General features: G+C 39.3%; 1 protein-coding gene across 1 annotated transcript in view; it reads left to right on the forward strand.

The window, feature by feature from the left end:
- RASGRF2 (Ras protein-specific guanine nucleotide-releasing factor 2) overlaps positions 1 to 22,838 on the forward strand; it is a 340,705-nt gene that overhangs the window by 201,577 nt on the left and 116,290 nt on the right. Inside the window, exons 16-17 of the mRNA XM_006870586.1 lie at positions 2,449 to 2,574; positions 5,563 to 5,652. Of these exons, the coding sequence (XP_006870648.1) occupies positions 2,449 to 2,574; positions 5,563 to 5,652 (216 nt within the window). The remainder of the gene's footprint in view (positions 1 to 2,448; positions 2,575 to 5,562; positions 5,653 to 22,838) is intronic.

Genomic DNA, 22,838 nt, shown 5'->3' on the forward strand with positions numbered 1-22,838 from the left:
TCTAAGTATTCCTTTATATGTGGTTCAGAGTTCTGGGACCATCCCCTGAGCCTGCTTGGTCGGGTATTCTGTGTTGTTGTTGGCGGAGCTCTCTGCTATATGTCCACCCGATCTGCCATCTTGTTTGTTCCGAGACTATGAACTTTTTAGAGAAAGATTTTGTTACCTGCCACAGAGTCAGCAACCAACTTCAGGCAACCCCATGCACAAAGGAACAAAATGCTACCTGGTCCTGAGATAGTGCCGTGGTCAGTTGTAGACCAGACCACATAGGGCACCACTGACCCATGTTATCATAGATCACCAGGTCTTTCTTCACAGCCCATGTTAGTTTGGAAGCTCCGCTGAAATTTGTTCAGCATTCCAGTAACACACAAGCCTCCACTGACAGATAGTGGCTGCAGAGGAGGGTCATTGTCCAGGAAATGAATCTGGGTCTTGTGCTTGAAAGAAACACAAGGGAACTCTCTCTAACTCAGTACCTGAATCTATACTTGTCTCGCCAGTATTCACTTACACCCTTTCCTCTTTATACCAGGAAATTCCCATCTGCTTCTATTTTGGGTGCTTTTAAAAAGCACAAGCAGTAACCTGCCTCAGATGCATCCAAATTCTACCCAATGAAAATAAAACCAACAGTAATCAACATCCACATAGGCCATGGCTGTGCTATATAACATAGCTCAAGCTTTACTGCACTCCCCAGATTACTAGTATCTATGACTATGTTTTTAGCTTAAAAATAACCTGCCAAAAGTGCTCCCGATTTTAGCATTTGTTTGGAGCCCACATCTGCCCACTCATTCTGCAAGCAAAACTCTTTGCATGGAACTTATGAAAAGTGAGCATAGCAAGAAGATATGCTTTCTCCCTACCACCCAGGCGTGGTTTTTCTCCTTTCTGTAGGTACCTGTTAGCTTACAGTGTATATTCTTTCATGCCTTTTCTTTCCATGGATATTTTGGCCTTGTCCAGCTCTCACCTTGGAAAGTTTCAGTGTAGTTACTGACTAATGATTTCCTCATTTGCCTCAGATGAATGAATGGTTGAATCAAACCAAAGAAATGTATTTGGTATTCTGCCTGCTGTTTGCAGAGCAGATGCCATCATTACTGAATTTTGAGGGTGCTATTTAGAAAAGAATAGAACTAACAGCTCAGCACTGATATTTTGTCTGTATATTGCCTCGCTGCCAGCTTTACTGTAATTATGTCGTTCAAGGGAAGATTCTAACCATTTTCCTTCCCTGGCTCCTTTGTGTTTCAAAATAGCAGAATTGTGGCCACATTTCTAAGAGAATAAATCACATACAAGTGTAAAAGTGGCATTATGTGAAGTCATTAGGGACTTTGTAAAGTTTGTTGAGTGACATTTCAAATGGGTGGGCAAAGGGAGCTGGCTGTAAGCAGTGCTGCTGATGGGTAACAGATTAGCAAAAGTGACACCAAGTTTTTATCAGGGGGAGTTTACAAAAAGTGCGAGAAAGGAGAACTGGAAGGATTGTTGGAAATTCTTCTAGGGCTTTTCCTTGACATGACGTGCACAAAGTTGCAGTTTGTCCTGATTATTAAAGCAGTGAGTTATTGTTGGTAGCTGTCTTCTCTGTTGAAACTCATGGCAACCCCATGTGCACAGAGTGGAACTGCTCATTGGGGTTTTCAAGGCTATGGTCTTTTGGAAATGGATCGCCAGGTCTTTCTTTTAAGGCACCTGTAAGTGGGTTCAAACTGCCAATCTTTTGGTTAGCATTCCCTTGCTTAATAATTTGTCAATCCAAATGAGTGGGAGGAATATGGAAATGTCATCACTAATCACCTAAATGTAGTCCTGGTATGGTGCTATAGGATAAGCACTGGACTGCTAATCACAAGGTCAGAGGTTCAAATCTACCAACTGTTCCTCGGAAACTCTATAAGGCGTCGCTATGAGTCAGAACTGACTTGATGGCACGTAACAACAATTGCCTATAGGTGACCATGGAATGATGTGTCTTTTATTCTTGGATGTTAATTACAGAGACGAGGCCAAAGTTTTTGCAAACTCTTTCAACAGTTCCTTATAAAAATGTCCTCCTCTCTCCCTGATTTGTAGCTCTAGATCAGGACTGTGCAATGGAATGTTCTTGGAGGATTGGTTGGTTATGTGCCATGGAGTCGGTTCCGACTCATAGTGACGCTGTACAGGGTTTCTGAGACTGTAAATCTTTACGGGAGCAGAAAGCCTCATCTGTCTCCCGCGGAACAGCTGGTAGTTTTGAATTGCTAACCTTGAGGTTCGCAGCCTGATTCGTAACCACTATGCTACCAGAGCTCCTTTAACTTCATATTAGAGCCCTTTTAAAAAAATAAACTAATATGAAATGCCTATTATTCATAACAAAATTTTCTGCCTCCATGCATGATACTGACAAGATGCTCTGGAATTAAAATGCCTGATGTTTTCAAGCAGCGGTCTTAGAGTCTGCCCCAGTGGACCGGGCAGGAGTGGAAAGCTCCCCAGCATCAGACGCAACAGAACTTTCTCCCTGCCGATCCCCCTCGACTCCTCGGCACCTCCGCTATCGCCAGCCTGGAGGTGAGACCTCAGAAATATCAGCATGAGAAGTTATGTCTAATGTTTGGATATTTCCTCTGCTTCCCTATATTTAGTCTCCGTTGTGTAAATTAATTGGAAGCAAATAATATTACTGGAAGACCAAGTGATGGGAAGTGTAAAGGATTGAAAACTATGTCATCTGAATCACTAATATTCTTTGGGGTCTTTTGTTGCATTGCACTTCATGTGGAGAAATGTGTCAAGAGGCCTATCCTTAGATGATTGCTAGATGAAGATTATCAAGGATAGTTTTACCATAGTGTTCCCAGACTCTGATACCTTACTATGAATCCCAGTATAGTCTGTATTAAGGGTACTTTATCTGAGACACTCTCATCTCAGGGGACTCTACTAATGACATTATTTTAAATTAAAATATGGTCTAGTAGAATGGGACCCCAGTCATCATTTTTGTTGGTGGCAGAAACTGGTGTATATTTTCTCTCTTTAGTTATGAAAACTGTTAAATATTACTCCATATTTTGTTTTAAAACTTATCAAGCTTCCTCCAATTGGGGGAAAAACCATCAGAGCAAAAGATAGAAATTTTTAAATTATTATTTCATTTCCCCATTGCTCAAATGATATATCCCCCCCAAAAGAGCAGATATCTTTGATGTATTATTGTTTTGTTTTTTCTCCTTAAGCCAAGCCAATTATTTCAAGTCAGAAGGAAAAAATTATGAGACCAGATTCTTCCCAAGTAACCCAAGTAAAATGTAAAGACATTTTCTTGACTCTTATATTCTTACTTACAAGTGAAGTAGTTTAGCAAAGATGATACCATGTAGAGTATATGGCACCAAGCAGTCATCCATGTATGACCTTAGTCATTTGGTAGGGCTTTTCTGTCATTCCTATCTACTTTGAGAGCAGCTAGCTCTGGTCAGGCTGTGGACAGAACATGCCATGATGGGTAATAGCTGTTTGGGGGTTGGATTGATCTGTTCTAGGCCAACTGCCATTTAAGTGATTCTGATAAATGGAGGTGACAAGGTAAAATTTCCTGGCTTACCATAGCCAAATCTCTCTACTATTCTTCTTCTTGTTAATAAGTACCATCAAGTCAGTTCCAACTCACAGTGACCCTGAATAGAGGTCTCCAAGGAGAGGTGGGTGGGTTTGAACTGCTGACTGTGCAGTAAACAGTCCAGTGTTTATCCTACAAAACCACACCAGGACTCTTAGAGCCTGTCACTTCAGGCTCTTGACCATTTTCATGTAGGAAAGACCTCCTTGAATTCTTTGTAGCCAGACCCATAGAAGCAAAACTTCACTAAGGCAAGAGTTAATGGTGATGTATTATCTTCACTTTGATATAATAATTAAGGTTCTAGTCTCTCAAAACACTTTTTATGTTTTTATTCTTTTGTAAGTTTAAAAATTTACATAAGGATTATTTGGCAATCCTTATGAGAAAGAAGAGCTATCTGGATTACCTAAATCCTTTGTTTATTCCTTGATATGACTAAGTCATAGGGACTTGAGGACACAGGAAGGAGGTTGAAATCAGTGATTATATGGAGGGTCCAAAACTGGAACAGCCTCACACATTATCTCATGGTCTTCGTGAAATTTTGCCTGTTCATCTGTCTACTTGCCACCTTGTTCCAGACACGTTTTAAGGCTGCTGCATAAGAACAGAGTGGAGCTGTTATGTTTTTTCACACAAGGGTACCTTAAACAGCATGTTGCTTCCTCCCTTATTTATTTATGCTAAGCATGACTACATACCTTAGAGGCAAGCTAATAAAAAGTCCTCAGGCCAGAATCACAGTGGACTGTTTTCACTAAAAGCCTGAGTGAGAACAGACACTGAGGTTAGTTAGCATCAGCCTAACTGTGTAAAACACAGCCTGAAAAGGAAAAGGGATGCAACTTGCTCAGAGTGTGCTTTCTGAGTTTAGAGAGGCCACACCTAGCACATCCTCATCTTTAAAAGTGTTTCCAAGAAGGAAACTCTATCAGTAACTGATATGTTGTTGTTGTTATTAAGTGCCGTTGAGTCAGTTCCGACTCATAGCAACCCTGTATAAGGTTTCTGAAGAGCAGCCGGTGAACTTGAACTTTTGACTCTGTGGTTCAAACAACCTTGCAGTCCAGCGCATTAACCCGCAGCACCACTTTATTGAGATATGATTCGCGTACCTTAAAACTCACTGTTTAAAGTATTTTTTTAGTATATCCACAAAATTTGTGCAATCACCAACCACTATCCAATTCCAGAACATTTTCATTACTGCCCCCTCCCAGAAAAAACCCACTGCCCATTAACAATCTCTTCCCAATACCATCAACCTTCCTCCTCCCACCTAGCTCTGATAACCACTAATCCATTTCCTGTCTCTGTGGATTTGTCTATTCTGGAATCACACAACATGTAGCCTTTTGTATCTGGTTTCATCCACTTCACATGATGTTTAAAGGTCTGCTGATAGCATGTCAGCACTTCATTACTTTTTATGGCTGAATAACAGTTCACTGGAGTGTGGTGGCTCTGTACGCTGGACTGCAAACCACAAGGTCACTGGTTCGAGCCCATCAGCCGCTCTATGGGAGAAAGATGAGGCTTTCTGCTTCTGCAACGAGTTACAGCTTTGGAAACCCTATATAGAGTTGCTGTGAGTTGAAACCTCCTCAAGGACACTTAATAACAACAACAACAATATTCCATTGTGTGGATATGCCACTTTTGGTCTGTCCATCTATAAGTTGATGAACCTTTGGGCTGTGTTTTCCCTTTTTGGCTCTAGTGAATAATGCTGAAACATTCGTGTCCAAGATGTTGTGAACATACATTTTCCCTGTGAAATTGCTGATGTAGAATCTTGTTCTTTGCCTGTTGACGGAGTCAGTGCAGAACATTTGGCTCAAGCCTTCATCCACTATGATAATGAAAATGAGAGTTTTCATTGTAGTATATTATCTGCTGACCTCACCACCCCATTTTCTTTTTTAAACAACCAGGACAGACAGCTGACAATGGCCACTGCTCTGTCTCGCCTGCTTCTGCGTTTGCAATCGCCACGGCTGCAGCAGGACATGGGAGTCCACCAGGTGAGTGTGGGGGGTGGGAGGGGAGCACAAGCTTTGATATTAAAGTAGTAGTGGTCCTTGGTTGTCAGCGCTTTGATGGTGCACTAAGTAGTTGACTAAGAAAGTAGATTCCTCTTGATGAGACTGTTTTTAAAATAAGGTGGATCTTACATAGTGGTCTAGGCATTATACTTTTGTGTTCTTTCTTCTGTATTGCTTTCTGGAGTTATTTAACCACTTTAGCCAAATTACTGGGAATACATACTTCCATTTTGAGTACCATGCTAAAAGCCTATGCAGGGTGGGAGGGAGGGCTATTGGGGGAGAAGACATGGGGGGAATGTTGCTTTAAGTGACTCATAATTAGTTACCACTGGCTCCACAATGCTTTCTGAGTGCTGCAGTTCATTTTCAGACTAAAGGAAGAATAATTAAGATAAAAGCGCAATATTTTAATAGGTGAAAATTATACTGATGAATATTTGTCCTCTTCTCTCAAGTGCAAGTAGGATGTTATATTTATATACATCAGTAAGTGACTTACATCTCCTTGTTGCTGTGAGAGTTCATCCAAACCAACCCTGTGGTTCTGATGCCATAATTTGTAGAGCCTAGAATGATGTGTATTTTGTTAATTAGTCATTGTTCATCCCACAAAGGCATCAATTTCCAAAGTCTCTGAACCTATATTCAGAATAGCAGCCAGTAGATACCATCTGATAATTCTTTCTCAATTAAAATAAGAACAAGAGAGATGTTCTCTAATGAATTGAAACTACTTTAGTAATTATATGTGCTCCATTTAAATGGAAATCAGTGCAGATTGACCACCTTTACATTTCTTCAACATGCTGTCATAAACACTGCATTCAACATGATCAGGCAAAGTGGGGTTCTCCCCTCCCAAAATCTGGTAGTGTAGTGGTTACAAATCGGGCTGCTAATCTCACGGTCAGTAGTTCAAAACTACCAGCTGTTCCATGGGAGAAAGGCGAGGCTTTTTGCTCCCGTAAAGATTTACAGCCTTGGAAACCCTGTACAGGGTTGCTCTGTGTCGGAACCGGCTCCACAGCACACAACAACAACAACAACTTCCCAAAATACTCCTAAAACCTTCCCCCAAATCCCATAAGCCTAACACCAAATGGTATGTATGTAGCAGTAATAACACTGATGATGTCTTGCCAATACAGTTGATTTATATTCTTGACTTCATTCTCTAATAAAAAGATTGTGTATGTGTGTGTGTGTGTGTGTGTGTGTGTGTGTGTGTGTGTGTGTGTGAAATAATGAAGAAATCTTTGCTATGCTTTCAAAAGGGTTAGTTATAGCTTGTGATTCCCTAAGACCGTTCCCTGTCTTCCATTCTCACAAGCCATCTCTGGAAACGGTGAAGGAAAATAGCTTCCTCACAGGTTTCATGATTTAAGTATGGTTTGAATGGGAAAACAGCTCTTGGATTCATTCTGTTGTTGTTGTTGTTGTTAAGTGCCTTCGAGTCAGTTCCGGCCCATAGCGACCCTGTACAGGGTTTCCGAGGGTGTAAATCTTTACGGGAGTAGAAAGCCTCATCTTTCTCCCGCGGAGCGGCTGGTAGTTTCGAACCACTGACCTTAAGGTTCGCAGCCCGATTCGTAACCACTACGTTACCTAGATGAGATAATTTCTCCTTTTGCTGGGTAGGAGAATCTTCACCTTTACCTGCAATTGCAATGAAGATGAAGCATTCTAATAAGCTTTTCCAGTTGCTTTTGAGTGTTTCAGTTCATATCCATGAACCACATATGTATCAGAGTAAAAGTACATGTGTGTCAGAGTAAAACTATGCTGCACAGGATTTTCAGCAGTTGATTTTCAGAAGTAGACTTCCATGCCTTTCTTCTGATGTTCCTCTAGGTGGACTTGAACTTCTAACCTTTAAGTTAGCAACCAGCATGAAACCATTTATACTGCCCAAGAACACCTAATAAATATTATTTTATTATATATTTTTAAATGTTTTAGGTTCCCATTTAACAATTATTATACACATTATTGCATGACATTAGTTACAATTTTTTTTACAATGTGTCCATTATTCTCATTATTTCTATTCTGTTTGCTCTTTTTCTATTGGTCTGGTTTCCCTTCTTCTCTGTGCCTTCTCTCTTGGCTTTTGGCTAAATGTTGACCCTTGAGTCTCATATAGTTTGATTGTTATAGGGAACACATTACTCACTGCTGCTATTATTTATTGTAAGAGCCATCCTATTATTGTTTTTTTTAAAACCTCCAGAAGTAGCTTTGTTTTCAACTTCAAAGGATATCTTAGGATGACAGTCTTGAGGGTTACTCGAGTCTCAATCAATTCCATGTGTCTGACCTTTTGTAGGGATTTAAATTTTGTTCTACACTTTTCTCCCAATCTATCTGTGACCTTCTATTGTGTCCCTTGTCAGACTGGTCAGTAGTGTTTGAGAACTAAAGTGTGCCTAACCCAAGCCATGGTATTTTCAATAGCTTTATGTGCATGTTAAAGCTGGACAAGGAATAGGGAAACACATAGAATAATTGATAAATTTGAGTTACGGTGTTGGAGAATATTAAAAGTACCACACACGGCTAGAAGAACAAACCAATGTGTGTTAGGAGAAGTACAGCCAGAATGCTCCTTGGAGGCCAGGATGGTGAGATTTGACATCTCATACTTTGTTCATATTATCAGGAGGTCACCGGTCCCTGGAGAAGGACATCATGATTGGTAATGTGGATGGTCAGTGAAAAGAGGAAAACCCCCAAATAGATGTGTTGACACAGTGGCAACAGCAATGGGCTGAAGCTTAACGTTTGTGAGGATGGTGCAGGAGGATCAGGTAGTGCATATGGTCTCTATGAATCAGAAATGACACCATGCCACCTAACAACAACAACTTAATGTCCAACTTTCACATGCATATGAGGTTACTGAAAATGCCATGGCTTGGGTCAGACACCCCTTAGTCCTCAAAATGACATCTTTGCTCTTCAACACTTTAAAGAGTTCCATTGCAGCAGATTTGTTCAATGGGTACATCATTTGATTTCTTGACAGTGGCTCTCATAAGCATGAGCATTGATTGGGGATCCAAGCAAAATGAAGTTTTGGACAACTTCAATCTTTTCTCCATTTACTGTTATGTGATTTACTGGGTCAATGATGAAAACTTCTGTTTTCTTTACATTGAGATGCAATGAATCCTGAAGACTATAGTCTTCGATGTTCACCAGTGAGTACTTTAAGTCCTTTTCATTTCCAGCAAGCAAGGTTGTGTCATCTGCACATCCCAGACTGTTAATGAGTCTATTGCCACTGGTGGTTTGTTCTTCTGGCATGGCTGGAGTAAGGCACACTTCAGTTCTCAAACAGATATCTTTGCTCTTATGCAGAAAATTTGCCTAATGTGATATGTCATTTGATTATTTGATAAGTGTGCAGGTGGAATAAGTATTGTGAAAGAATACAACCCTGGCACACACCTCTCCTGCTTTTAAACAATTCACTGTCCCCTTATTCTGTTCGAATGACTCCTTTGGGTCAGTGTGCAGGTTCCTCATGAGCACAATAAAGTGTTCAGGAATACTCATTTTCTGCAACATTTTCCATTGTTTTTCATGATCCACAGTCAAAAGCCTATGCATAGTCAATAAAGCACAGGTATACATCTTTATGGTATTCTCTGCTTCGATCCAAGGTCCATTGGACATCAACAATGATATCCCTCATTCCACATCCTCTTCTGAATCTGGCTTGAATTGCTGGCAGTTCCTTATCAATGTACTATTACAGTCATTTTTTAGTTATCTTTAGCAATATCTTACTTGCAAATGATTTTAATGATATTGCTGATGATTTCTGCTTACTGTTGAGTCACTTCTCTTTGGAATGGACACAAATGTGGATCTCTGCCAATCAGTTGGCGAGATAGTTGTCTTCCAAAGTTCTTGGCATAGATGAGTGAGTACCTCTAGTGGTGAAGGTGTTGAAAGATTCCAGTTTGTTTTCCATCAATTCCCAGATTGGTAAATTGCTCTTTGCCAATGCCTTCAGTACACTTTGGACTTCTTCCTTCAGTACCATTGATTCTTGGTTATATGCAACTTCTTGAATTGGTTGAACATTGACCATTACTTTTTGGCACAGTGACTCAGTGTATTCTTTCTATCTTCTTTTGATGCTTTCTGCATCATTCAATAATTTGCCCATAGAATTCTTCAATATTTCAAGTCAAGGCTTGAATTTTTCTTCAGTTCTTTCAGCTTTTGAAATGCTGAGTGTGTTCTTCCCTTTTGGTTTTCCAACTGCAGGACATTTCATTATTGTACTTGACTTTGTCTTCTCAAGCTTCCCTTTGAAATTTTCTGTTCAGCTCTTTTAAACTCCTTATTTCTTCCATTTTTTATTATCTCTATGCTAGAGAGCAAAATGCATTTGAATTAGGGTGTTTGTAAAAAATATTGAAAATACCATGTACTCCAGAAATACAAACAAGTCTATCTTAGAAAAAAGTGTAGTCAGAATACTCCTTAGAAGTGAGAATGACAAAACTTTGTCTCACGTACTTTGAACATGTCAGGAAGGACTAATCCCTGGAGAAGGTAATCATGCTTGGTAAAGTGAAGAGTCAACAAAAAAAGAGGAAAATCCACAAAGAGATGGATTGACACAGTGGTAGCAACAATGGGCTCAAACATAACAATTGTGAGGATGGCACAGGACTGGGCAGTGTTTCATTCTGTTGTGTAGAGGGTCACTATGAGTTGGCAGGCATTCCTTAGAAACCCTATACAGGGTTGCTATGAGTCAGAAACGACTCAACAGCATTTAACAATAACAATGACGAGAACAATAGAACCTGGAAAGTTGCAAAGGCAATCAGGAGGGAAGGTTGTATAATCAAGGAGACCATCTCATGCTTTTATCAGTTTCTCTAGGCTCCCTGTCTGCTTGTAGGGCTGCAATATGGGCACATCTGGAGGCCCAGCGATGCTCTGGCCCAGTAGCAGGAAACAAAGTACTGCCTGACCAATCCATGTGATTTCCAGTGTGGGTGTTACTTGTCCAGAACTCCTCTGTAGGTTCCTGCCTGCTTTAAATCCATCCCCCTCTCCCCATCAAAATCACTGGAATCTGACAACTCTGGGTTATTACTGTCAATTAATGATTATGCTTTAAAATGTTTTGTCTAAACATTAGCTTGCTAGACCATCTCTCTCTAATTACTGCATGGGAAGCTTCTTAGTGCATTAAAAGGAATGACAAATTTAGCAAGAAGGACATAAGCTTTCTTCTTTGCAAAGAGGGCAGACACTATGATCACGTGTGGGCCTGACTTTGGTAGGTTGTCTGAAAAACCTGATAGTATTTGTGGAAGGTGGTCTAGGAACTGCTTGTGATCTCCTGCCTACCTACTTTCTACATCTTTGTCCTGTCAAATGGCTGGTGAGTTTGAACTGCTAACCTTTTGATTGGCAACTAAGCGCTTTAGCTACTGTGCCACCAGTACTCCTTGTATTTTTCCATAGATACTGGAAAAGCCTGGGATTTTTATCCCTAGTTTCATTGAGGACTTGGAGTCTGTCCTTCCCAAACATGGATGGATCTCTGCCTTTAGTGTGTGTGTGTGTGTGTGTGTATGTGTGTTAAGTGTCTTTGAGTCAGTTCTGACTCATAGTGACCCTATATAGGTTTCCAAGCAGTAGCTGTTGAGTTTGAACCACCAACCTTGTGGCTCAAACTGACCTTGATGTTGAGTGTTTATCCTACAGTACCACACCAGGACTCCCTTCTTTCAGTTATTGTTAAGTGTTGTCGAGTCGGTTCCAACCCATAGCAATGCTGTACAGGGTTTCCAAGGCTATAAATCTTTACGGGAGCAGAAAGCCTCATCTTTCTCCCACGGAGTGACTGGTAGTTTTGAACTGCTGACCTTAAGGTTTGCAGCCCACTTCGTAACCACTACGCTACCAGAGCTCCTTTATGCTCTGGTAGTGTAATGGTACTCTTTCAGTAGCATTCCATTATTTACTTTCTGATCCACTTATAGTAATGGAACTCAGAATCTCTCTTCCTAACACCAGACTGCAATGTTATGCTTTTTGTACATGTGGAATCTTTCTGGGAGCTTTTTATGGGTTTTCAAGCAGACTCATAGCTAAAATTCTGGATTGCAGTCTTATGTTTCCAATTACTCTCCCTCTCTGTTTATAGTGCTTCTCAGACAAAGATGGGCACCATGAATGCATCTTTTAACATAACTGTTATAATCTTGTGCTTCCTGATTAATTTCAAATTGTATATACTCTCTATCCTTGTTCAATCGTCATCCTCAACATTTATCACTATTTGGCATACTGCATATTTTCCTTATCTATCTTGCTTTTTTGGTTTCTCCAGTAGATTATAAACCTCACAAGGCCAGGGATTTTTGTACACTACACTATCCCCAATGTCTATAACAGTATTGTACACAATCAGTAAGTGTTTATTGACTGAATTAAGGAATCAATGATTGAGTACTCATACTTGCACTAAAGTAGATCCAGTCCATAAATGATCAACTTTTTCTTGCCCGTATACTTATAGGCTGGTTAAATTTCTAATTACTGTTTGTTGTTTTGTTTTGTTTCTGGAGGCAAAAGAGTTTTGCCTCATTTTTCTAAGTATCCTGGAGGAGCAATCTGTCGCTTCAAATCAACAAACAGTTTTGACTGTGTCTTGTGCTCAGCACTACTTTGTTGGACACCCACAGCTCTGTGCTGAATGTATGGTGGGCTTGTCAACTTGTTCTTGATCTAATGTAAGACCATCCCTCAAACTCGTGTTTGTGAATCCCTCCTGGGCATTCCCAGATCTGAAGGCCCAAGGTCGCCCTAAATGTTTGCTGCCCATCAGAAAACAAGCCCTAAAGAAACTATTAAATGTTCCTAATGTGCCATTTAAGAAGCAATGCTTTGATTTTACAATTGTATCTACCAGTTACCATCAAGTTGATTCTAACTCATGGTGACCATATGTGTGTCAGAGTAGAAATGTGCTCCATGGAATTTTTAGGAGCTAATTTTTTCAGAAGTAACCTACTAGGCCTCTCTTTATTCATTGTAAGATTTTTTCCTTCTCCTCCAGCAGAGGTGCCATTGTTAACCTACAATTTATACTTGGTCCAGTTATGAATGGATCCAGAATTTGTGGCACTTGATACTTAGACAATTGGGGGGTGGTACCCACTTCAAGGAAAATAGTATAAAATTACAAATATAAGCTACCTCCAAGAGCTTTTGATGGGACTTGTACAAATTAAGAGGCCCTGAAACTTAAGCTTCTTTGGTTTCCTAGTAAATTGAGCTTGGAGTCTAGCTGAGCTAATTTTTGGAATGACATTGTTGTTGTTGGGCACCATCAGTTGTTGTTGTTGAGTGCCATAGTAACCCCATGTGACAGAGCAGAACTGCCTGATAGGATTTTCTTGGCTATAATATTTATGAAGCAAGTCTTCAGATCTTTCTCCTGCAGTGTTACTGGGTGAGTTTGAACCATCAAATTTCTGGTTAGGGACTAAGTTCTTGACTGTTTGCCATTGTTATTAAATGCCATGGAATGAGTGCTGACTCATAGCAACCCTGTATAGGGTTTCCAAGGAGTGGCTGGTGAACTAGAACTGCCGACCTTGCATTTCAAACCGACCTTGCAGTCCAGTGCATGAATCCATAATGCCACACCAGGACTCCTGTTAGCCATTAGGACTCCTTTATAGAACTAAGAATAGCTCAAGGAAATGTCTCTTGTTGGGATGGGGAGTGCAGTGATCATCAATCAATCAGTAGCCATCCTTTTCCTAAGTTAGTCCAAGGCTAGGTGAAAAGCAGAAAATCTCATCAAGGAAAAATGAACTATTGACCAGGTGTAACTCCTGTGCAAAATAGTGGACTAGTTGGTACTGGTGAGTGGAGCAGAATCATGTATATTTGGTCATCCTGATTTCTTCTTTAGCATCCATTCTTCTGTGGTGAGACTTTAAGTCTAACACATGTAAGTTAAAAGATTATCTAGTTTAATATACAGGAGGCCAAGACGATTGATGAGGTTCTTATGTGCTCCCTAACATCAGGGATCGAAACATGTTGGTGGTCAAGTCAGTTTCAACTCATGACAACCTTATGTATAAAAGAATGAAATGTTGCTGTCTTCATAATTGCTGGTATGTTGAAGTCCATTCTTGTGGCCAGTATATAGTCTCTTCCAACCTAGTGGGCACATCTTCCTGTACAGTATCAGATAATATCTATCGTTGTTACCTTTAAAGTTTTAATCGGGTACTTTTCAGAAGCAGATTACCAAGCCTTCCATTTTCATTTATCTTCATCTGGAAGCTTCACTGAAACCTGTACACCATGAGTGACCCTGCTGGTATTTGGAATATCATTGGCATAGCTTGTCCAGCATCACAGCAACATGCAGGACACCACAGTACAACAGACTGATAGGTGGTGGTGGTGGTGTGCCACCGAGTCAGTTCCAACTCATAGTGATTCTGTATAGGGCTTCTAAGGCTGTGAATCTTTACAAGAACAGAAAGCCACATCTTTCTCTTGCAGATCAACTGGTAGATTCAAAGTGCTGACCTTGCATGATAGAATTAAGTACATAAAAATGGTTAATTTTCAGGCATCTCAAATTTAGTAGTTCTGCACTAAAGTAGGAGCAAAAATGTGTGTATTTAAGATGATTGCTGATACAGGGAATCTGCAGGTGCAGTTTGGATATAGTTATGATATGAATAGCTATGCAAACACAGTGAGTAAATATACCATGGCATTTCATGGTGACAACTGTACACACCTGAAGCTCTAGAATTAATTATAGAGTTTTTGAAATGATCGAAAATGCAGCATGAAAGTATAAGGTGGGCTATTTTTACAAGAGTAGAAATAATGAGAATCAAGCTACTACAAGCAACTCTTGATTATCTGTGAGCAGATTATATATTTTACACCTCATTCAAGTCAAAGTAAATTAACAAAATAGAGGAATGGCTGTATGAGCTTATAGGAAAATTAATGACACCGTTGCAATTGCTTAAAGAAATATTGATTAGCTGGAATATTCATAATCTCTTTTCCTTTCTCTCATACCGTCAGGCCTAGTGTAGCAACAGTGAGCCTGAGTTTGATATGAACTAGGCTGATCTCACACCTAGAGATTGTGCTTTGATAGGTGTGAGACACATCTTGGGCATCAGGATTTTTATATGTTCCCCAGCGAATAGAAATATGGAGCCAAAGGGCAGAAACACACATTCTTTTTTTTTTTTTTTAACTAATATAATGTCAATTATGAACCCCGATGTGGCACTATAGGCTAAGCATTAGATTGCTAACCCTCATGGTCCACAGTTCAAATCCACCAGCTGCTCTTGGAAGCCCTATACAGGGCTGTTATGAGTCAGAACTGACTTGATGGCACATATCAACAACTAATATCAATTAAGGAAAAACATTGGATGTTTTCAAATTGCTTAATCATCAGATTTTGTGATTATTTGATTAATTCAGTAGAAGCAGGTGGTGAAGACACTCCCTTTGGCTATTAGGGAGTTTTTTGTAGCCTAGTAATAGTTTATGCATTCAGTGTCTTCCATGTGAAATCGTGGGAAGATTACTTGTCTGAATGTGCGGAGAACTAGCCTGACTTTTATATATGTCATTCTGGACAATTTACTTAGTTACCCCTGGGTGTTGAATTTAGCAAGAGTGAAACCTGAGAGTTAAACTCATCTATTGGTTCTGTTTTGGAAGAAGTGCAGCCAGAGTGCTCCTTGGAGGCCAAGATGGCTAAGCTTCGTCTTTCATACTTTGGACATATTGTCCAAAGGGAACAGTCGCTGGAGAAGGATGTCATGCTGGGTAAGGTGGAGGGTCAAAGAAAAAGAGGAAGACCCCCAACGAGATGGATTAGCCAGGTGGCATCATTGATGGTGTCAAGTGTGGCAACGGTAGTGAGGTTGGCCCAGGATCGGACATTGTTTCATTCTGCTGTGCATGGGGTCACTATGAGTCGGTTCCGACTTGATGGCACCTGACATTGGTTTTGAAGGATCAGCTCTGGACTGCTAACCATAAGGTTGGTGGTTCAAACCCACCAGCCACTCCTTGGAAACCCCGTATGTTTCACTGTGAGTCTGAACTGACTTGATGGCACTTAACAGCAATAACACTAGTTTTCAAAGTGTGATAACTAGATCAGAATCATCATCATCACCTGGGAACTTGTTAGTAATGCTAATTTTGAGGCCTTTCACAGGTTCAAATTAATCAAAACAATGTGTTAATTTTGTTTTGATTAATTTGATTTCCAAATGATTCTATTGCATATTAAAGTTTGAGTGAGAGCCACTGAACTAGTATAATGCCTAAGATCCCTCCATTGTTTAAAAGTCTATGGCTCTATGGCTGGGGACCCTAGCCTCAGGGAGGGAGAGGGGCTGTGTGCTGATGGCCAGGGGGTGGGCTTGCGGGGTGTTCCCTTTGGTTGTTTGAATGGTTGTATATTCCTGAGTGCTTCGGTGTACAGCCAAAAAAAATTTAAAAAGCCCAAAAAACAGGATGGAAGCAAATGCTGTTGAATGATGATGCATGGAGGGGATTGTAGTCATTGCAATGAAACGAAATACTGTAGGATGAATGTAAAATTAATGTTCTCCCATGTAAAACATGATGTTACCCAATTCACAATTAAAAAAAAAAAAAAGAAATTCAAGTGCATATAATTTATCAATTAAGAGGTCTGTGTCTCCAGATTTTTTTATAGTCGGAGTCCTGTAGCAAAGCACTGAATTGCTTACTGCAAGGTCAGTGGTTCAAACCCTCCAGCTGCTCCTCACAAACTCTATATAATGTCGCTATGACTTGAAATTAACTCAATGGCACTTAGCAATAACAACATAGATGAAAAAGAGCCCTAGTGGCACTGTGGGATAAGCACTGGGCTACAAACCACAAGATTGGCAGTTCAATCCTACCAGCTGGTCCATGAGAGACAGAGGAGGCTGTTTGCTCCTGTAAAGATTTACAGTCTCAGAAACCCTGCGCAGGGTCTCTATGAACCAGAATCAGTGAGCTGAAGCATAAATGAAAAGCCTAAACTTCTGTGTTTTTGCAAACTTTAGGTATATTATCTTTTGGTAGTTTTTATATAGCACACAATAATTGGTTGATGTTCCAAGTTGTAAATTTAAATTCTCCCTTACCTTTATCATTTAAAGTATGGAAAGTTGCCTAGAGTTTATATCACACTAGAAACTTTTTTTTTTTTGTCTCAAAACAATAGAAACTGTTGTAGTTTTTTTCCAGTTATATACACTTTTAAAAAACATGGTGAACGTATCACAGCCAATGATAACCATTTCAAGATTCGGCATGAACCATCCAGTGGTGTCAATTCCATTCTTCAGGTTATGTTTCCATTCTTGCTTTCCTTTTCCAAATGATTCCACCACCATTACCTTATACTCACCCCCCTAAACTTTTCATCCAAACTTCTAAGATGCTGTTGTCAATTTGATCTCTCCAATTATATTTTTATAACAATTTTATTGCGGTATAAAGTGTACAATTCAATGGATTTTTGTATATTCTCAGAATTCTACAACCACCACCACATTTTCAAACATTTCCAAAACCCCCATAAGAAGTTCTTTTATTAATTATTCTTCAACCTCGTCTGCTTGAAATTCCTAGCAATCACTAATCTCCTGTATCTCTAGATAATCCTATTCTAGAGAATATAAATAAAATCATTATGTGGCCTTTTGTGTCTGGAATTTTTAATTTAGCAAAATGGTTTTGAGGTACATCCAGGGTCACTATGAGTTGGAATTGACTCCACAGCACATAACCACCACCATTCTATTGTATGACTATATCATATTTTATTTATTCAGGCATCAGTTGATAGAAATTTGAGTTGTTTTTATTTGGGGGCTATTATGGATAAAGCTGCTATGAATATTTGTATTCACATTTTTGTGTGGTTATTTGTTTTAATTTATATTGAGTCCATGTTAGAAGTGAAATTGCTGGATTGTTTGATAAGTTTATGTTTATGTGTGGTAAGTTATGTTTAACTTTTTAAGACACTGTCAAACTCTTTCCAAAGTGGCGGTACACATTCTCACTGGCAGGGCATTAGAGTTCTGGTTTCTCTAAATCCTTACTAAAGTTTGATATTGCCAGTCTTTAAATTATTGTCATTTTAGTGATATCTCATTGTTTTAATTTATATTTCCTTAGTGAAAAAATGATGTTGACCATTTTTATATGCTTACTAGCTGTTCATATGTCTTGGTAATGTGTCTATTTGAAATTTTGCCCATTGTTAAATTGTGTTGTTTTATTTTTATTGTTGAGTTTCCAGTGTTTTGTATATATTCTTAATTCTGTTGTTGTTCAGTGCCATTGAGTTGGTTCTGACTCATAGTGACCCCGTGTAGAGCTTCCAAAGAGTGACTGAGGTTTGAACTGCCGATTTTGTGATTAGCTGTACAGTGCTTATCCTCCAGTGCCCCACCAGGATTCCTTATACAAGCCCTTTATTAGGTATTTGAATTGCAAATATTTTCTCTCAGTGGTTTGTGAGCCCTGGTATGGCACTGAGGGTTAATGCACTGAACTGCAAGGTTGGTTTGAACTGCATAGTCGGTGGTTCAAGCTCACCTGCTGCTCCTGGGAAATCTTATATAGGGTCGCTGTTAGTCAGAACCAATTCAGCAGCACTTAACAACAACAACAATGGTGTCTTATGAAAAACAAAAGTTTTTTTAATATTGATAAAGTCCAATTTGTCCATTTTTAAATTTTAAGGTCTTGCTTTTGATATAATCTAAAGCGTTGTAGTGGGTTACACATTGGGCTCTAAGCCTTAAGTTCAGCCATTTGAATCCACCAGTGGCTCTGCAGGAGAAAGATGTGGCGTTCTGCTCCTGTAAAGATTTGCAGCCGTGGAAACCCTGTACAGACAGGGTCATTATGAATCAGAACCGACTCGAAGGCACACAACCACCCCCACCACCACAACTCTGTAGCTCCCCTGGTAGCATAGAGGGTTATGAGTTGGACTGCTTACCATAAAGTAAGAGTTCCAATCTACCAGCCATTCTGTGGGAGAAGGTGAGGCTTTCTGCTCTGTAAAATTGCTTAGAAACCCCGTACAGGGTTACTATGAGTCAGAATCAACTCAACGGCACACAATCACCAACCACAATCTGTAACTCTTTGCCTAACCCAAGATCACAAAGGTTGATTCTAGAAGTTGTATAGTTTTTACTTTTTATCTGTGATCCATTTTCAGCTGATTTTTGTATATAATATGCTTGTTGTTAATTTCCGTCAAGTAGGTTCCAATTCATAGCAACCCTATATAGGGTTTCCAAGAGTGGCTGGTGAATTTGAACTGCCGACCTTGCCATTCAAACCAATGTTGCATTTGAGTACTTATCCTATACAGTGCCTCAAACTCTCATCCTTTTACAGGTGCATATCCAATTGTTCTATACCTATTGAAAAGACAATCCATTCCCCTTATATTTTCTTGATACATTTATTGACTATCAATTGACCATAAGTGTAAGTAGTGAAATAGCTAAGAATATTGCTTGGACTTTCCATTCTCTTCCATTGATCTATATGTGTGTTCTTATATAAATACCACACTGTTTTTTGTTGTTGTTGTTGTTGTTTAAGTTTTTATTGTGAATTGAGTGATCGTTTACATGGGGAAACATCAGTTTTAGATTCATCATTTCATTTCAATGATTACCATTTCCTCTGTGCATCATCATTCAACAGTATTTGCTTCTATTCCCTCTGTTTTTTTTGTTTTGTTTTGTTTTTTGGTAGGGGGGGTTGTATATAAAAACACTCAGGAATATATAATCATTTAAACAACCAAAGGGCATATTCTAGAAGCCTGCCTCCTGGCCACCAGCAAACAGACTTTCTCTTTCCACAAGTCTAGAGTCCTCAGCTGCTCTATCTCTCCGTGTCATCATCTCTGCCTTTATCTCTGGTGTTGCTGCTTCTCTGGATAGGGTTCCACATTCCACTTATGCTCTTCTCCCTTGATGGTCCTAGGGTTCTCTGTTTCTGGACTGTAAGATTAACTACTCCCCTCTTTTTATTATAAAACTTCTACCTTTACAGCTTTGACAGTCGCAATTAGTCATGATAACAATTACTATCAAATCATAAGAATCATTCCCATCTCCTTTCACCAGCCCCATCTAGACAAATACCACACTGTTTTGATAAATGCAACTTTATAATAAGTTTTGAAATCAGGTAGTGAAAGTTATCTTTAGTTTTTCTTTTTAAATAGTTTCAGCTGTTCCCAGTTGTTTGTATTTCCATATGAATGTTATTTTCATATTTTTCAAATATTTCGTATTTCATATATTTCATAGGAAAATGTTATTTTTTATGAAAACACTTTGCTAGAATTTTCTAATATGCTGTTACTATTAACTGCTGTCGAGTCAGTTCCAACTCATAGCGACCCTGTATTGGATTTCTGAGACTAAATGTCTTTGTAGGAACAGAAACCCTCATCTTTCTCCTGCAGAGTGACTAATGGGTTCCAACTGCCAACCTTGCTGTTCACAGTCAGTGCTTATCATATAGACAGTCACCAGCTCCCTATTTCTAATATCAGAGAACTCCAAAAAAATTCATGGAAAAATTAAATGAAAAGATAATGGAATTTTTCCACAACATTTTTTTTTTTTATCCCTTCCATATATGCATTTAATGCTTTTACTACATTTCACTAATTTTGATAAGTGCATTTTGATTTTCAGTTACTTCAAAATTTAAACTTTGAAGTGGCATCAGCTACATCTTTGTGGTTACCTTGGTGTCCAGTTAGTCACTCAGTGATTACTCAAGGAAAGCATCTAAGGATATCTTTTATTTGCATTCCCTTCTCTCCACCATTCTTGAAGAGACAGATTTTTTTCTACCATAGGTATCCTGGTTAGGGACAAACATATATTCTATTGTTTTTCTGTTTTCTCTTTTAAAAATTTATTTTCAAAATATAAGGGGGCTTCAAAAAGTTGGTGAAAAAAATGGAACTGAAAAATAATTTTTCCATGAACTTTTTGAAGCCCTCTCATATATAAAAACCATTCCATCAAAGTCAGCTAATGGAATATGTTATCATTAAATGCTGTCAAGTTGCTTCCAACTCATAGCAATCCTGTATGGGTTTCCAACGAGTGGCTAGTGGATTTGAACCACCAACCTTAAAGTTCAAACTGACCTTAAGGTCAGTACTTTATCCCATAATGCCACACGAGGACTCCATAAAGGAATATTGTTGTATGTGATTTATATCCTTATACAAAAATATTATTATCACTTAATGAAAATAAAGAGCTTTGGCAAACCTAATTAAAATTAATGATGATTCTGAATCTCAGTTTTTAAACACACAACACACTTGCACATTGCCTAGAATTAAATTTTGGAATCCAAAGATCACCTCTTTAGCTGGTGTTAGTGCCATCCTGAAACTACAAAGCAGCTAGGAGTGTTCATGTTGCATGCTCGTTGTTTTCTGTCCCTGGAACAATCACATGCAGTGCCTACTCTCCAATATGATCATACATTTCCAATACATCTTACGCACAGACCCAAATCCTTGTTCCAGTTGGCCCAGGCATCCCCTTTCCTCGCCATACGTGCACTGCCAAGTTCTTTTTCTTTGGACTGCCCTTTCCTGGCCTCCACAAAGACCATTCTCCTCTCTTACAGCTTCTCCTTGGCAAATGGACAAAGCAGTTGTTTGTATCTGTTTAGCTTCATTGGTTCATCCACATTGCTTAATTGCTGCTTAATTGCATTACAGTCTCATCCAGTTTGGAGCCAGGCAGGGAATGGGTAGCTGATTCCATGTTTACAAGGGCCAGCCACTGCTCAACTCCTCAACTTCATGAAGGAAAGCAGAACTAGTGTTCTCTGAATGTTTTCTTCCTTCCTTTCTTTTTTTGTAAAGCCAGAAATATGGGTATTGATATGAAATCTCTTATTTTTAAATGTTGGGAGTAGATTCATACTCCTTGAAAACATTGTCCAGGTCTGCCAAACAAAATTCTTCTATGGGTCACATTTCTCCAGGAGCCACCTCAGATTTTACTGTAATTGCTTGCAGCTGGAGCTCAGTTAATATGTACATGATTTCTTGAGACACCAAAGTATTACCAATGAACTCCTGAATCTTGTTTGTGCTCCCCAGTCTCTTGACCACCACCATTATTTTCTATGCCTTCGGCCTGCCTGCTGTACAAAAAGTTGATCTTTTCTAGCCCACTGTAGCTGGATCACTTTTACTTTCAGATGGTAACCTTACCTCACATATCTGGAGAATGCTTTTTCACTGTTCACCATGGAAGGAATAGCAGGGACCATTTTCTTCATTTCCTCAGCAGGTTGAAACCCAGGAATGTGAAAGGCTGGACCCAATTTCTCACAGTTATTGAGAACTAAACTCAGATCTGTTCATTAGGTAATTGTTGCCTGTACTCCTGGGTTTATTTCAAAATGAACAAGTTTGGGGAAAATGTCAATTAATTAAGTTGAAAGTTGCTATCTCTTGGTCCCTTCAGTCTCTATGGTGCTCATTCCTGTTCTTTCCATCTTCTCCCCAACTTTGCATCCACCTAGCATTCACCAAAGTTGCAGATACTGCAGCTGAGGAATTACACAGTTATGAGCCTAGGTGAAGTTAGTGATCGATGGGTGATTTCTTACTTGGCCAGCAGTTGGCATTGAGAGATTTGTGATTTCTTTCATACAAGTGAAGAAACCAGAGCCTTAATGCAATGATATAATCTGGTCAAAGAAAGCATTCCTCTTAGTGTTGAGAATTGGATTAAATTTGAAGTAAGATATTAAAGTGATGTGAGACATGTACTCTGCAGTTTCTTGTATCTTTTAGGATTTGTGAGAACACTCAGCAGTGTTTGAATAGTTTATCTACATAGATAGATAACCATAAAAGACAGGCACAGGATTGGGGCTTTTTGTTTTGTTTGGTTTCAAATATCTATTGTAATTATATGGAAAGATTCTGGAGTCAGAAAACCAAAAAGGAAGAACACGCTCAGCATTTCTTAAGCTGGGGGAACTGGAAAAAAATT

This window comes from Chrysochloris asiatica, unplaced genomic scaffold (genome assembly GCF_000296735.1).
Source record: "Chrysochloris asiatica unplaced genomic scaffold, ChrAsi1.0 scaffold00145, whole genome shotgun sequence".
Lineage (NCBI taxonomy): Eukaryota > Metazoa > Chordata > Mammalia > Afrosoricida > Chrysochloridae > Chrysochloris > Chrysochloris asiatica.